The 17739-nt window shown below is 46.0% G+C and overlaps 1 protein-coding gene across 1 annotated transcript in view; it reads right to left on the bottom strand.

Annotated features, from left to right (window-relative positions):
- Positions 1 to 17326, bottom strand: part of BCL2 (BCL2 apoptosis regulator) — a 176758-nt gene extending 159432 nt beyond the window's left edge. The window contains 3 exon segments of the mRNA XM_030292171.3: positions 15469 to 15831; positions 15834 to 15931; positions 15934 to 17326. Of these exon segments, the coding sequence (XP_030148031.1) occupies positions 15469 to 15831; positions 15834 to 15931; positions 15934 to 16045 (573 nt within the window). The 5' untranslated portion in view covers positions 16046 to 17326.
- Positions 17327 to 17739: the final 413 nt, after the last annotated feature.

Raw genomic sequence — 17739 nt, 5'->3', positions numbered from 1 at the left:
ATGGGAGCGGGAAATTATTTAGCCTTGAAAATTAGGAATGAGATTGTGACACCCGCTCCAGCACGGATGGACCTTGAAAACATGACGTTAAGCGAGAGGTGCCAGGGGCAGAAGGACAAATACAGCGTGATTCCCTCGTACGCGGTACCTAGAGTAGTCACATTCTAATTTTTTTTTTTTCAACGTTTATTTATTTTTGGGACAGAGAGAGACAGAGCATGAACGGGGGAGGGGCAGAGAGAGAGGGAGACACAGAATCGGAAACAGGCTCCAGGCTCTGAGCCATCAGCCCAGAGCCTGACGCGGGGCTCGAACTCCCGGACCGCGAGATCGTGACCTGGCTGAAGTCGGACGCTTAACCGACTGCGCCACCCAGGCGCCCCTAGAGTAGTCACATTCTAGAGACAGCAGGCTAGTAGTTAGCAGGGGCTGCGGTGGGGGAGTGGGGGGAGGGAACGGGGGCTTTGTGCTTAATGGATACAGAGTTTCAGTTTGGGAGATAGATGGTTCTGGAGATAGACGCTGGGGAGGGTTGTACCACCCTGTGAATGTACTCGATGTCACTAACTATGCTTAAAGGAATGGTTACAATGGTACCCTTTAGGTTATGTACATTTGTCTCTCTCTTTTTCTCCATACACACACACACACACACACACACACACACACACACACACACACACAAATCTGTTAAGAATGATGGCCAAGCTCTTATGAATAATGGGTGTGACCTTTGGCGTGTAACCTTTGTGTTACCCTTCTGCATAGCAGGGGATGAAATTCCTTCCTACTTCTTAGTTGTGTTTAGAATCATCCTAATTGCTAAACAGGGTGTTAATGGACTTTGCAGTCATAAAGGCCTTTCATTCACCAATCACAGTCCTGGGGACAAACGAATGCTCTACATTTCCACGTAGACATCACAAATAATCCCGGGTAGAAAACGGAGGCAGAGAAAGGGCAGAGTTTTCTTCTCTTCACCCTGGAAACTAGGGAGCCCGTCCTGGGCACGGAATCCAAATTTACTTCTCCCTTGTCCTGAGATCAGGCCCTACTGCTAGGAGGTCACATAGAAAGCCATTAAAGAACAAAGAATCTAATTATCTCAAGTCATTGGGATTTTAAGGATTTGTAAAGATACATTAAGCAGGCTTTTAAATATTATAGTGTTGGGTTATAGCTTATAAATTAAACATTTTAGATTCTGTTGGAAGCACATTTTTATTTCTTACTTAAAATTTTTTTTTAATATTTATGTATTTTTGAGAGAGACACACACAGAGTGTGAGTGGGGAAGGGACAGAGAGAGAGGGAGGCACAGAATCGGAAGCAGGCTCCAGGCTCTGAGCTGTCAGCACAGAGCCCGACACGGGGCTCGAACCCACCAACCGCGAGATCATGACCTGAGCCGAAGCCGGACGCTCAACCGACTGAGGCACCCAGGCGCCCCTAGTTTTTTATTTACATATGCTTTCGTAAACAAATCCCTTAAAACAGTTTTTTTTTTCCTTCTGAATCAGACTTACTTATTCGGCACAGGAACTTACGTTAAATATTCAATCTTACTGTTTAATAACACCAAGAGATATGTAAATTAATGAAAAAGCAAGGAAAAAAAAAGAGATAGGTTTACTAAGGAGCCTAGTAAGAGTTTCCTATCTTGTCAGAACTTAGTGTTTAAGTTTCTTTTAAGAAAGTAGTTTCCTGGCCCATGCTGACGCTCCCTGAGCCCTGCAAACCAGCCCTGCGGCATCCTGTTCAAATGTTATTGTGGAAACACTGTGCTGTTCTAGGTCAAATGTATCCAAATTAAACCAAGGGATGGAAATAACTCTCCCCTGATACACCGTGGTTGCTGAAAGTGGACTTGTTTATGAGTAGAATAAAATTTACAGCTAAATATATACATCAAAAAAGATACATCATCCTCTTGTAAGCTTGAGTAACATGTCATTTCACCTCTGGACTCTGGAAAAAAACACTAAGGTCATGCCTAAAATAAGACAGCGAAGGGCTGAGGATCACACCCGAGGTAAAACCGCAGACTTTCCCCCACCTTTTGATTACGGCATCAGGCAGGTTACAATTGGACAGTGAGGTCATTTCTCTGGAACCAGGAAAGTACGATGGATCTGTCATTCCAACACACATGCAGACCCCTGGGACGGCTTCTGAATCAGGTGTCTGGTCTTCCTACGAAACAGCGATTACTACTTGTTTTTCAAAGGCTATTTACACAGACTGTTGGAGCCAAAGAGAAGAGAGACAGAAACAAAATGTTTCTCTCTCTCTCTCTCCCTCTCTCTCTCTCTCTCTCTTTTTTTCCAGCTATGAAAGAACTTTTAAAAGTCCCCTTTATGGAAGATTTCACCTCCTAGTTACTAAAATAAAGATGACTAATTGGCTTCCCAAGGAAACACAAAAGAAACGAAAAAGTCACATGCATCAAATTGTTACTTTTTAATAGGGCTCTGTTTTACATTTAAAAAAAATCCTTTAAGTTTTAGAGGACATCCATTACCACTTGGAGTGCCTAAAAAAGAATCTGGTTTTGTCTCTTAAGAGGCAAAATTCCTTGATTAAACAGAACCTTTGATTCCTCAATCTATAATTCTACTTCCTACCCTGAGAAGAGGTTGTGAGGGTTAGATCATCTCCTATTCATAGAAGCAGTAAGCCCAGAGTCTGGCACATGTTGGGGTTCACTAAATTCCATGCTTCCTCCTGACTTTCAGTGACTGGGGCCATTGGCCAATGTGAAACTAAAAGGAAATGGGGAAAATGAAAAGATCAGAAGGGGTAAGGGGGAAAAATGGTCCAAACATTTTAGCCAAAAATGGAAGTCGTCTTTAGTTCTATATTGTGTATGGTAACCCATCTTAAACTGACATACAGGCTGTATTATACTAATATACACATTAATTTTAAGGCAGAGCATTATGTTTTCAGCTGTTAAGCTTTAAAAACAAAAGCCATTTGCTCTCCTCTGTCTAATGTGCAATATGACTAGATGACCCTCAGAAGAGCACGCAAGAGTCAGTAAGCCCCATAGACACCGCTGTATCATTTTGTCCCATTTTGGTTACATTGTAGTCCTTATATTGTTAATCATTTGCCGATTTACTATTCTAACTTCCCCACCATGTCGGGTCCATGAGAGGTATGAGAGACGGTTCTGGACTGCCACGCTTTCTGTGACAGCCTCCGTGCTCTTCTCCGTGGGTGTTGAATAAATGAGGTTGAACGAACACAGCCACATGCCCTTTAGACACTATGGGAATCCTACGGATGAAGCCTCCACCATTTTTTAAATTCAAGAAGCACCCGGGTCCTCAAGTTTCTGTTGCTTACCCGAAGAGAAACTTTTAAAAAGAAATAAAAACGTGGATTGCTACTGAGACGCCAGTCAAAATGAGCACCTATAATCCCACCTGCCCTGCTGTCTTCCAGAACCCTCGCGGAGTTTAGAGAACTGTCCCGTCCCTCATGCTACCGTCTCCCTAGAGGAGTTACACGCTCAAGCCCACCCAGCCCACAAGCACAGCCGTGGGGTCTTGAGCAAACGTGTGGGCATCACATGGCAAGAGGTTCGATGCCCACCACCCCCCCCCCCACCATCAACATGAAACACCCTTCAAAAGCTAAATCGAAGGAGAGGAAATACCCTAAAAGACCACATGTGAGTTATCCTGACGGTTTTTGAGATGAAAAGCAGGAGAGGATACGATTTACCAAAACTGGATATACTTGGTTACGTTTCTGTGGAGGAGTCTGGTGTCCGTGCGAAAACGGACCCTGAGAAGCAGCCCGGGGTCGAGGAAGCTTCGCTGGGCTCCGAGTCTGGGGATAAATTCCAGTTCCCCGGCGCTTGCTGGCTGTCGAGCGGCTCTGCCCAGCAGTTCTCTCCTCGCACGGGAATAAACACGGGACAAACAGGGTGTGGGAAGAGCCAGGCAGAAGAGAAGAGGGAGTATGGTATCTGCCATGCCTGGGGTTGTCAAAAAGACCACGTGGGCCACCAGACAACGGAGCTCCTTTGAAACTTTCAAACATCCTCTGTCCGGGTGAGGTCCCACTGTTGCAATGTTTTCACGTGGAGGAAATTTCTATGAGAACTGCCTTGTGTGGCTGAATTCCTTCCTCAAGCACACGTCTGTTGGTTGTTAATGATTACTGCGTGAATTCTAACAAAATGACATTTTCAACCAGGCGGTGTTAATTTAAAAGAATGGGAAATAAGAAAAAAAATACATATATATGTATGGTCCTTTTTATAGACCATATATATGTATTTTTCTGTATATATGTATACATACATTTATATGTATATATTATATATATATATATATATATATATACGTATGTATATATATGATGACTATAAAAAGGACCGTACTCTTTTCGAAATGATTATGGAAAAAGAGCACTGTCCCTGAAGAAGAAATGAGCCAGGTTCTGAAGCGCTGTCCATCACTACATCTTCCCAAAAATCTCTCCATTCGAGTCCTGACCATTGCTCAGCGCTCTCAATTTCTTGCTGTCGCCACTACTGCTCCTCTAGGTCAGGCACACGGTCTCTTGCCCAATTACCGAGCTAGCCTCCTCCCTGTCCCTAATCTCTCCCCAGTCTCATTAACGGCAGGCTCTTTCTAGAATAAACCCCTCCACGGTGGCACATCTCCCGTGTCACCTTTCTGATCTGTCCACTTGCTCTCCTCTTTCCAGCCAGGCTGGGCTCCTCGGTTCCCGCAGCTCACCAGCTCTCAGGCCTCTGGCCTTTGTTCTACACCTTCTGTCTGCTGGCCACACGTGGCTCCTCCTGCCCACGTCTCTAGGTTACGTCTCACTCATCCTTCAGGCTTCAGCCCCCTTTCCTGGGAAGACTCCCCTGACTCCAGTCCATGCCCCTCCTGTGGTTGCCTTTCTTCTCTCCACGCCGCAGACTGTGAGCCGGGTCTATCTGGTGCCCACCTCCCACATCCCCAGGGCCTAGCCTACAGCATGTGCTCAATTAAAAAAAAAACAAAAACGCGTGGGACTAATGAATAACCGATCTCCTATTCTGTCTGCTTTCATCGTATGATCCAGCACAAAACAAAACAAAACGGCACAGTTATTCCCTAGAAAACACAGAGGCGCAGCTGGGTCCTTCATAACAAAACGGAGGACATCCTTCAGTATCAGGCCGAGCCCAACAGGTAGAGAGGCCTGAAGGAAGAGTCTAGCGTCTCAACTCATATTACATTTCCCCAAAGTCTCCACATTTTTTCAAAAAAAATGTTCATCTACCCGTTTCTGAGAGAAAAGAGGGAGAGAACAAAAAAGGGAAGGGACAGAGAGAGAGGGAGACACAGAATCCGAAGCAGGCTCCAGGCTCTGAGCGGTCAGCACAGAGCCCGACGCGGGGCTCGACCCCACGGACCGCGAGATCACGACCTGAGCCGAAGTCAGATGTTTAACCGACTGAGCCACCCAGGCGCCCCCAAAGTCTCCACATTTTAAAACCACGAATTTCCTCATCGGTCACGCCCTTTCAATATTCCTTACAAAGGTATTTTCAATTTCCATTTGACATGCACTTTAATCAGTTAATTTTTAATTGAGCCAAATATTAAATGCTCACATTAACCAGACAAAGCGTGTTTAGCTACTGATTTGCAGCGACAGCTTGTGTTATTCTCACACACAGGCCAAGCATGAAATAGAAAACTAATAACCCCTTAAGTGTATTCTCAAAGTATCATTTATGGGAAAGAAAACTACATTCAAAGGAAACTTTGTGCAATGGCTGCCATTTTTTTTTCCCCCCGGAGCCACAAGCTGTTACAAAGCAGGGAAGCTCATTTTCTCACGGATACGGACCGGCTCGAGAATCCCACTGTCACTGGATGTATTCATTAAGAAGGAATCTGGCAGCAACACAGGGGACGGATACTTTGGAGAACAGGCCAATTATCTGGGTGTCCTTTATAATTTGAAGTTTCTGAATTCACTCACAGATAAGCCACTTGAAGAGGGTCTGGCAATGGCAACATAACGCACAGATGGTCACTGAAGAAATGAGAGGGAGGGTGGGAGAGAGAAGAGAATTTGCTTGTGGTTTCATTCATGGGGACAAATCTGCAAGCTGACACATCCCTCTTTTTAAAAAGCCCCTGGAGAAGTATGGTCAAGCTTCATTACAAGTAAACAAATCACACAATCGTTCTCAAACAGATGACAAATGATGGGCAATAACATTTTGAGTTTGCTTCATGCCAAGGGATGAGGCGTCTTAAAATACAAATTCCACCAGTTCTTAAGACCACAGACGGGCTGTGATTCTTGCTTCAGGCATTACCGAGGATTCAGCCCAAAGCTCCGGGCGGTTCTCTCCAGGACACCCCCCCCCCCCGGGTGGTCTCCTCGCAGGTCAGCATCCGGAGAAATAAAATCTTAGGTGGTCCCACCTCTGGGATCACTGAACCCTACTGACTTCCACCCTCGATCGGCTGCTTGTGTTTGCGGGAGAACTAGGGGACCATTTACCCCGATGACTTTTAAGCTGTAATTCTTTTATATTGGAGCTACACCACTAATCGGAAGGGAAAAACCACCTTGTTCCCACTGTCAGAACCCTGGACAAGCCCTGATTTCTTTAATGATAAGGTCATGAATCATATCAGGCATCAAGACTTCCACTGGGCTTGAGATTTGAGCCATGGGACGGAGAGCAGCTAAGCACATCTATACGGACTGTGCGCATTCTTTGTACAAACAGGCACAATGGGACAACCAATGGCCTAGTGTCTAGAATGAGCATTAGGGACTTTTATGAAAGTTGAACATCTAATATAAAGCAAAATCTAGACCTCTCTTCAGGCATGAATGACATCCTTTTTCAATTCCATGATGAGGCATGGATGAAATCAAAACACTTAATGGGTGTTTTCCTTTTTTCATTTCTATCAGGTATTAACAGATCTGTGAAATGGGACATTTGGAACACACACACACACACACACACACACACACACACTCTACAGCAAGGGGAGTAGGAGAACATTAGTTGGTTAGGATGAGTTAGATGATCAAAGTCCCTCTCACATAATCTTTTATTCATTCATTCATTCAATACAATTACTGTGTGTGCTGGTACCTACTCTGCTGGGTAGAGGATAAATATAATAAGAGAAATATTTCATTAAGTGAGGAAGTGGAGGAGAACACTTTGATTTTAGAAGACCTCCACAAATGGTGGTCATTATTAAGATACTGGAACAACACGAATTTGACTCCAGTTTGGATTGTTTTTTCAGGAGGCAAACTGGAGTGGGAAGCCAAGCTTTGAACAGCAGAACTCCCAAGTTAACCACCTTCATCCAATCCATAGAGGTCTATGGAGGACTTCTGGAGAAAAGCGGTATGCATTCAGCGTGGGAAGTTAGGACCACTTTTGGAAATGAAGGAAGGAAATGGGAAATCTACATGGTGTGGGGGGAAAGGCATATTGTATTCTTGCCCCAGATTCTCTCTTGAGCTCCAGATCGTTAAGGCCAACTGCTGTTGGGCATTTCCACGTGGGTTGGACACCCATGTTGGAATCTCAAAATGTCCAAAATTAACTTCATCCCATTTATCCCACCAAACAGCGACTGTCCTCTCTCTCTTGAGGACAATATCATTTTTTGAACCAGCTGGGTTTCAGACCAGAGTCCTTGGCTTCTTCAATCTGTTGTCAGGCCTTTCCCCCATATCTGCCCCCCATCTTTTCCATTCCCCACTCTGCCACCATGGTTCAAACCTCCTATCTGGTCTCCCAGTGTCCAGCAATCTCCCACAAGCCCACACATCCCGTCTTGCGTCAGAACCGTTTCGATATCCTTTCCATAACCGTTTCCATGTAACTTTCTACCAAGTTAAATACAACCCTCTCAGCTTGGGGACCAGTCATATCGCATGAGCGATCTCTACGCCCCAACCAAGCCAGACTCTTTACTATTCCCACTATTCCCCAATTATGCCTCACAGATTCCTGTCTGCTTTGACGTCTCGAGTCCAGTTATCTCTTTCCATTTCTCTCTCTGCCCTTTGTGAGTTCAGCTTTGTAAACAATTGCTCATTTTCCTTGAGAAGACTTCCTCACGCCATTTTCTTCTTGCACTGTCACTTTAATATTTAGTAAGTGGCCCTGCCTCACTTTCCTTATAATTTGTTATGAAAAAAACTCAAGCCACCTCCAAAGTTTTCAGTCCTAAAACGAAAGACAGAGAGAGGGAGGGAGGGAGGGAGAGAAAGAGATACTGGCAGGAATTCACAACGGAAATGACTAGGAGGGAGTCCTGAAATTTTAGACTCAGAAGTGCCAACTGGCATCATTTATGGACTGACCTTTCTTCTTTCCTTAAAGGATAAAAAATCAATCTCCAAAGCTGAGGCTATAATTTGCAGTTAATTTTATTCCTATTCTAATTGTAAGAAGGTAATATATAGAGCAACTAGGCAGTGAATTAAGAGTACTAAGTATTTGTCCACATTCGCCTGGAAATTCGAGTGCACCTGAATGGAACACTTGGCCGCAAATTCAATTCTAGAGTGACTCCACAGATATAACCTTCGTGGTGTCGTACAGGCAGGAGAAATCTTCATTCTCAGCTACGAGGTGATGGGAAAAGTCAAAAGAAGAAATGGCCTATGACACTGATCCCTTGTTTGGTCCTCTGAGCATTAAAAGTCGCAGGCTCTCGATGTTTCCACAGCTAAGAAGAGATAGTTAAAAACAGAGAGATAGTAATTGGAAGTGTCACAAGAAAGCTGTATTAGTCTTAATGGAAAATCTCCTTTGAATATTAAGCTTCACTTGACACAGTGGGTCCTCGGGTTGTTTTCAGGAGGCAGAGTAAAGAGGAGAGTGGGGTCAGTCATAAGCTTCTGACTCATTATGCCAAAGCCCCAGAGAGCCAATGAGCTGATTATTAACTAAAAATGGAATATGGCTTTATCCCTGAAATTCGGAAGGCAAAACAGGGAACAGAACGAGAACACAAATTTTCCCGACGGTTTCCCAGCGAAGTGCATGTTCTACGTGTCATGTGTACGAGAGGTCCACATTCCGCAGGGAAATGGCTCAGCGAATCCGGTCAATCGCCCAAGAAAATCACCCGAGCAGCGCTTCGTACGGTGCTACAAAGGGTCACCCCGGCGTGGCAGGGAGATTCCCTTTCTAACAGGTTCAAGAGGGCGGTTGGGGAAGAAGTCTCGAATACATTACTTTAGCTGTTTTAGTTAGTCAAAACTTATCTATGGCTGGAGGATAAGCCTTCTAATCTCACACTGCAGAGATCAGAGCAAGTAAGAGTTCCGCCAGCAGATGCTATCTTTTCCCCCCGCACGTGGTTGGAATTCATGATCTCTGGGGGGAAAGCATCGGGTCTGCTGACAGAATTCTGCCTCGTCCCGCTACAGCAAGCCTGGAGGAGAGGTGATTTTCTAGCCCTGAAGGGCCCTTTTCCGCTCCCTCTTGCTGGTACTTCAGGCATGATGCTCTTTTCTTCAGGTGAATTCGACGCCGACCGTGTAGGGAGGGAAGGGAGAGCTACACCCGGGCCTCCTGGTGGTGGAATGATGGGCAGGTGGGGGTAGGGTCCCCACGAGAAAGCCCAAATGGTTTTGGAGAGATAGAAACAATCATTCAAGCATCATTCGCACTGAAGGACAGCTGGGTTAAAGTAAAAAGCAGAGAAATGTCAGCACCATAGAGTTGAGCGTATATCAGACCAAGCTGTAGCCTACAGAAGTACTTTCTAAAATGAAAAAAGGCTTTGTCGTAATGTCCAAAGTTTGACCGTCTCCTGGAAAGAAGGAGGACCGCGAGTGCCAGCAGGTAGACAGTACGACGCCTGCCCTTCAGGAACACAAATGCTACCATGGACTACAAATTTCTATAAACAGTTTTGGAAGAGATGCCACTCAGTAAATGAAACAGTACCATAACCTAAAACAAAAGAAAACAAAAGCTTTTAAAAAAAAAAAAATCTCTCCCCAAGTTAACAGAAGACCATGGGGGAAGAGAAGGGGAAAAAATAGTTTCAAACAGAGAGGGAGGCAAACCATAAGAGACTCTTAAATACAGAGAACAAACTGAGGGTTGATGGCAGGGTGGGGGACAGGGGAAACGGGGGATGGGCACTGAGGAGGGCACTTGTTGGGATGAGCACTGGGTGTTGTACGGAAGTGATGAATCGCGGGAATCTACTCCCTAAGCCAAGAGCACACTGTATACACGGTATGTTAGCTAACTTAACAATAAATCCTATTAAAAAAAAAAAATCTCTCCCCAAGGAAGAGCCCCTGTTCTGTTCAAAATCAACCTGTACTTTTCTGCATACAAGGATGATTTAAGAAAAAGACAGTTCTTCAAGTTAAATTATTCTAATCATCCTAATCAAAGACTTGATTGTCTTTTACATACAAAGAATTAAGGAAATACTTTAAAAACTGAAGACAGGTGTTTATTAAGTCTTCTTAATGTGTACTAAGAGTGCTTAATGGGTAAACATTTAACAAGGGAACCCCCCACCCCCGCCTTTCAGTATTCTTAAGTGTTTGTGTTGTATTTTTTAGATTATCTACATTTCTCCTCCTATTTAAATCCTAATGTACACATGAACAGCCATATGGTTGTTAAAAGTTAGAAGTAACTTCTTTAGACAATGACTGAAGTGTATGCAGAATAATATATGTTGGTTTGTTTTTTCCTTTTTCTCTCTCAATCCTAGAATCCGGGATCGTGTTTATAGGGCTGCGTGTATCTATGAGTTTACTTAGACACCTGCAACACGAGCCTGTGAGGTCATCCAGGGCAGAGGTAAAGCTCTCTTTCCTGTGTCCTCAACCCAACCCAGGGCCAGGCACATAAAGCCTTGCAATCATGTCTGTCCAACAATGGTCTTAGTCCTTGGATGATTTTCAGTGTTAATCCTGTTTAGATGTCAAACGCTAATATTGTTTGAATCAAACCAAGGAGAATGAAAGAAAAGCTTCGGAGTGAAGTAAATTCACTGAGTGGTCTCCTGTATGTAGCTGGGGGAAAGGGTGACCAGCTTTCGAGGTTATGGCTATACCTGAATAAGGTGATATTAGATTACCTTAAAAAGGTTTAACGGAACCTTTGAACTTCAAATACAATATATCTCTGGGGGGAAAACCTTTCTACTTGCACACTACAAAGACAGTGTTGTTTTTCCAGCACAAATGCACTTGTGCTGAGATACTGCCTTGATCAGCTATTGCTAAAACCTGATGAGTGACCTCAGAAATGGGTGTGGGGTGAACTGATTGGGAGCGACTGCTAGTAATACACACCAGCAGCACCCACACCTGCCTTACGAGTGACTTTATCCTTCCTCCAAAAAGCTGACTAGGACTGGAAGTAGAGAGGTAAGGCAAGACTTTAAGAGTCTGCTTTAAAAAAAAAAAATTGTGGCTTTCTGTTACCTGATGTGCTGTGTGGCTCAATGACATTTAAGCAATCTGAAATGTATCAGCTCCATCAAGGATTGCTAAAAGATCAATCAGTTCTCACTAGAAAGCACAGCGAAAAGTAACAAGATTCACAAAAGAAAGCCACGTTTTTTTAACAGACACTAAATAGCAACAAAAGCCCTAAAACAGAAAAGGGAACTGAGTGAACCATAAAATTTTACAAAGGTCCCGAAACATAATCACTCAACAGCACGTGACTTGCAAACTCGAGGGGCGATAATGTAGTTTTTTCTACAAAGTAAATTATTGCCTGGAAGCATGTGATTCTTCGCAGGCAGAAACACACTTTCCCAAGGAAAGTTCATCATTAAAAATATTATTTAAGGCTGGATCATCTTCAGACTATTTTTAATCCCTATCGTTCTGCTGCCAACTTGGCCATAAGCAGCTGATACTCAGCCGCTAGATAAATGATGCTTTTTCACGTATTTTGCACACTGGCATGAGCACGGTATTGCTTTCCAATTAATCAAATGTTTTGGTAGATTTGGACTGCACACAGAAGGCAGAAACTGTCTGCTGACCAACTAATAAAAAGGAAGCTAACCTCTACTGGATGTGGAGAAGTAAGTTCCTGTCGTCCTAAACCACAGAGACCAGAAGACAAAAAAAAAAAAGAAAAAAGAAAAAGTCACAACACCACCATCTCATCAACAGAATGAAGCTAATCTCCTGTTAAGCCCCCTCTTTCTTTTAGGAGCCCACACCTCACTCTCTTCTGGGACATGAAGCTAAATGTTGTCTCATTTCTCAGCCTGGAGGGAGATACCATCAACTTTCCCGTATCTCAACGCTTTGACTGTAAGAGCCCCCTCCCCTTGAAGCAATCTGAGGGCCACTCAATGCACCTATAGAACTCAAACTATGTTATACGAGGGGGTAAAATAATAACTAATGAAGCCATCAAGAGCTAAATCGCCTGCCTTTGATTGGAATAGAAAAGCGATGTCACTTCATTGAGACCAATAATGCCAATACAAACTGCACAGCTACCACGAAAAACATTCTCGAGAAGACTGAGCTTACGGTAAATTATCTCCTCTCTTTCGTTCCAACTTATTTCTTCCAAGGATCAGATCACACTAGTGGACATCTGGGAAATACTCAGCATTCTAGGCAATACTAGAAACCTGTGAGGCCGCCGGAATCGGACGCTGTAGGATCCACCCCAGATTATCATTTTTCCCAAAAGATGTCCCCAGGAACCAATGGTAGGTAACAGTCAACGTCTCTCACTCTCACGTGCACCCGAAAGCCTCTATCTATCTCACGTGAACCCACCAATTCAGACTCGTTAGCTGTGGGGTGAGAATGGAGATTCTGCACGTCTGACGGTCTCCCAGGTGATGCTCCTGCTGTCGGTCTGTGAACCACAGCTGGAGTAGCAGAGCCTCAGACATTTCCCAGAACCGATACTGTCTTGTGCTCCCTCTGTCCTGCTGCCACACGGTGCCTTATTCGGACTTAGGAATAAAAACCACACTCCACTCTAACTCAATTTCTTCTTTAGTCTTTATTTGATTTGTAGGCTTCTGGGACTATCTCTCAGACACCTATCATTCCAAGACGCTGCTTTCTCCAAGTTATGGAACATGAAACACACACAGTTTTCCTTAATCTCAAAAGACTGATTTTGCGTCAAGAGCAGCAAAGAGAAAAAGGGACTTCAAATCTCAAGCCCCCATGATTACACGTGCAATAGAGGATCTGATCCACTGAGGCCTAGAAACCACACGAGTCATTGTCAAAGGTCAGAAGAATGTACTAGCTCTCTTCTGAAACTTGACCATTGGTATTCAGAGTATTTTAATATGAAAGGATACGTAAATCATTTATAACTCTCAAACGCTAGCACTTTTATTCCAAAGTGTCCATTTATGATTACATTTCCTGACATATACCCTTTTTTTTTTTGCCAAATTCCCTTGTTTTCCTAAAGAGCCATCCATCTACATGTTGTCCTGAAAACGACGCATTTTATCAACAGCTATTTGTGCCTCTATATATTTTATATTTGATACTGGCAGAAAGTTTTTCAAAGGATTGTTGTTCTCACTTTCTACTGTCGATATGGGTTTGGCATCATAAAATATAGCCTCTACGTTCATCAAACTCAGATCCCTGTTGCCCACAAAGATAGGCTCTCCCAAAACTCTATTTTGAAAGTTTAAAAGTGAGCCTTCACTTAAAATGAAAACCCAGTTGTATGAGACGTTAATATACTACAATGCAACAAAACAAGACCGGTCATGTCTTAATCTCTATCATAAACATATGTCCATGGCTCTGTTTTCTATTTATTAAATTACTTAACAGATGACAGTTACCACCTTGGGCTCCTTTCAGCCAGAAAGAAATTTTTGAAATATTTTTTCATAAAAATACAGAAGAGAATTGTCAAATCAGTTTTACTTTGGTCTTAAAACCATCCTTTTGGAGTCTGGAACTCCGTACCTTTTTGGTGATGGTGGTTAAAAATAAAACCACCTACTCAACCGAACATTTAAGAAAATATTCTTTGGCCCTTTAGTGAATTCTTCCAGAATTACTAAAGATCTGACAACACGGGATCTCGACAAAACAACTCATGAGGAGCATTTCACATTTTAGAGATTTAAATGGGGATATTTTACTTTTAAACACTCAACAGTGGCACCAATACCTGGTCAACTTTGACCAAGTAGGATCAGATTTTCATGTCAGCCATCGACTTTTCTCTTGGCTTTTTCTCTTTTTTCTTGGCCTTAATGTTAGCACACTTGTAAACTGTAGTAAAATATGTCATGTGCTCCTTGAAACTGAATCCACTTGGAGTCACTTCTAGGTTTTGTGCTCCTGTTAGGTCCTATAAAATAATATCACTAATTCTCCCTAGAGACTACATACAAGGAAGCACTGAGTTGCATCCTTTCTCATAAATCGTTCTTCAAGTTAAAACAAAAAGCCCGAAACAATTTTTAGACAAGAATCACTCCTTTTGCTCTTTTCCTAAATTCGTAATTTTAGATAGAAGATGTAGATCTCAATGACAATTCTTCAGTCTTAGGATCTGGACCCCTCCCCCAGAGAATCACACACACACAAATCTTCCACACTTTATATGGATATCGCAGACGCAAGTTTTTTCAGGAGAGGAGACCACCAAAGGATGCGGACCCTAGCCGGTGAAAAGTCAAAGATACTACAATTACAGTAAACTTTAAAATCGTACACCGGTTATGGAAACAGAACACAAAGCATGTGGCCAGGACACTCTGTGTCACCGATGAGATAAGGTTTCCTTAGCCCAGTGTTCTTGAAGACACTCAGCCGTGCCCACTGGGAATGACCGCACACACGCCGCGGGATGAAGTTCCCGGACTTTCGGAAAGCCAGCTTACCTCCTTACAAACACAGCTAAGTTTTCCAGGGAAGGGGGCTACGTCAGATTTCCTCTTTGGGCAGATTTTACCAAGTGAGTCAGAAAAGGCATGCCCTTAGTCCTCTGGTGAGGTCTGTTCTTCTAATTGGGTGGTTCTCCAATTTTAGTACAAATCACAACCCCCCAGGGGAACTTGGCCAGGATGCGGACTGCCAACCCAACCTGACGTCTAGTTCATGAGTAGTCTCCCGGGTGGGGGCGAGGATACCTGGGCCCCCGGTTTGAGAAACCCTGAAGGCATAACCATTTACCCCGAGCTCCCACCGGAGAGCAAATGCTGGGTCTTTAAACCTCAAAGGATGGCGAGTGAGGAAAAACCACTTTTGGCCAGAAGGGATCATCAAGAGTAGGGTTGGCAGGGAGAGAGCTCTTTACCGGGCAGGGCGGGGGCGGGCAATCTGACTTTACTTCACTGGCTCATCAGCCTGCCTGCCCTTGGCCCAAAAGCCCACCCACACTCAACCATGGATTCTCAGCCTCAGATCGGTAACGTCCAGCCCACATTCAAGCGGACATGCACCTACCCAGCCTCCGTTGTCTTGGATCCACGTGTGCAGGTGCCGGTTCAGGTACTCAGTCATCCACAGGGCGATGTTGTCCACCAGGGGCGACATCTCTCGGTTGACGCTCTCCACACACATGACCCCACCGAACTCAAAGAAGGCCACAATCCTCCCCCAGTTCACTCCATCCCTGAAGAGCTCCTCCACCACCGTGGCAAAGCGTCCCCTTGCGGTAAAGGGTGTCAGGTGCAGCTGGCTGGACATCTCCGCGAAGTCGCGGCGGTAGCGACGGGAGAAGTCATCGCCGGCCTGGCGCAGGGTCAGGTGGACCACAGGTGGCACGGGGCTGAGCGCAGGGCCCGCGGCGGCGGCGGCGGCGGCGGCGGCGGGGCGACCGGGGGCGGCGGCGGGGAGGTCCTGGCGGGCGCAGGGGTGCGCCCGGGCTGGGAGGAGAAGATGCCCGGCGCGGGGGCGGCCCCCGGGGCGCGGCGCCCGCGTCCCCGGCATCCCACTCGTAGCCCCTCTGCGACAGCTTATAGTGGATGTACTTCATGACTATCTCCCGGTTATCATACCCTGTTCTCCCAGCGTGCGCCATCCTGCCCCCGAGGAAAAGCAGCCGGGGACCAACAGCACCTCTCGCCCCTGCTCCCGCCCCACGGCCCCGAAAGAAAGAATAGTTATAATCCAGCTATTTTATTGGATGTGCTTCGCATTCTTGGATGAGGGGGTGTCTTCAGTCACGCGGAACACTTGATTCTGGTGTTTCCCTCTTGGCATGAGATGCAGGAAATTTTTACTTAAATTCCTTTCGGATCTTTATTGCATGAGGCACATTATTATTAATTATTGTTAATATCAGTCTACTTCCTCTGTGATGCTGAAAGGTTAAAAAAAAAACAACAACAACACAAAACTAAGTCAAAATCAGGTGCACTTTCCTTTTAAACACTGGGTGGAAGCCGGGCATACACTGCAAGTTACACGGCTGACAAGAATGTATTAAACTGCCTGGAAATTCAACTCACTCGAACGCACTTAAAGTCAAAATCTCAAAGGTGTTCCATTGAAAGTTACATTAAACCCATTTCCTGTGCAAAGAACTTACTTGTATTTTTTAAGGACAGCATGATCCTCTGTCAAGTTTCCTTTTTTGTGAAAACAAAACAAATGCGTAAGGCAAAGATTCCATCGATCTCCAGAACTCTCCAGGTAGAGCTGCTCTGAAACTTCCAAATGAATCAGGAGTCGGGGGTGGGGTGCGGTGGGGACAAATGAGGAGAATTTCCAGTTTGATTCCCAGACTTCTCCTTCACAGAAATGTCAATCCGCAGGAATCCCGACCGGAGAGCTCAAGAGCACGAGAAAAAAAAGGCAGCGGCGGCGGCAGATGAATTACAATTTTCAGTCCGGCACTGGCAGAAGTCCTGCGATTTTCCCCCTCTCGGCAATTTACACACGCACACACACGCGCGGGCACAGACATGGATCTCTGTCCGCGGGACCGCTTCACGCCTCCACGGGAGACGGACAGGGACGGGGGGCCGGTGGACGAGCCGGGCACGGGGGCAGGAATCCTCTTCGGATTAAACTCCGACCAGCAGATGCATTTTCCGAAAAGCTGCTTGATAAATGAAGGCAGGACGCGCCCGGCCCGCCGGTGCCGAGCGCGAGCAGCCCGCGCTGTGTGTGGTGCGGCGGCGGGGTGGGGAGAAGGCGGCGGTGGGGGAGGGTTTTATTTTTTCCCTCTTTTCCTAAAAAGGATGACTGCTACGAAGTTCTCCCCCCTGGACCCCCTCTTCCGCTGCACCCCACCGGCGCACCCCGCCTCCGGGCTGCGCACCCTTTCTCCTCCTCCTGCTCCTGCGCGGCGGCGGCGCTGGCGGCGGCCGCCCCCTCCGCGCTCCCGCCGCGCACCCGCTCTGGGCGATGACGGCCGCGCCGGCGGGGAGGGCCCGGCGCCCGGCACCTTCGCTGGCGGCGGCGGCGGCGGCTCGGCGGGGAAACCGAGAGCGGCGGGCGGGAGCGCGGCGGGCGGGGGAGGGGGCGGGGAGGAAGGGGCGGGCGCGGGGCGGGGGGGGGCCTGGCCTCTTACTTCATTCTCTCTAACCGACCGGTTTCCTGTACGTACGTCACACGGTTCATTCAAAAAAAGAAAGAAAGAGCCCTCCGCGGAGCCGCCCCGCCGCCCCTCCGCCCCGCTCCCCTTCCCGGGTTAAAGGAGCCGCGGCCGGGCCGGGAGCGGCGCGCCCGGCCGAGGACACATGGCGCGCAAGGGCCGCGGCCGGGGAG

The sequence above is a fragment of the Lynx canadensis genome, chromosome D3, assembly GCF_007474595.2.
Source record: "Lynx canadensis isolate LIC74 chromosome D3, mLynCan4.pri.v2, whole genome shotgun sequence".
NCBI classification, from domain to species: Eukaryota; Metazoa; Chordata; class Mammalia; order Carnivora; family Felidae; genus Lynx; species Lynx canadensis.
The sequence above is the reverse complement of the archived record's forward strand: the minus strand, read 5'-3'. Positions and strand labels throughout refer to the sequence as shown.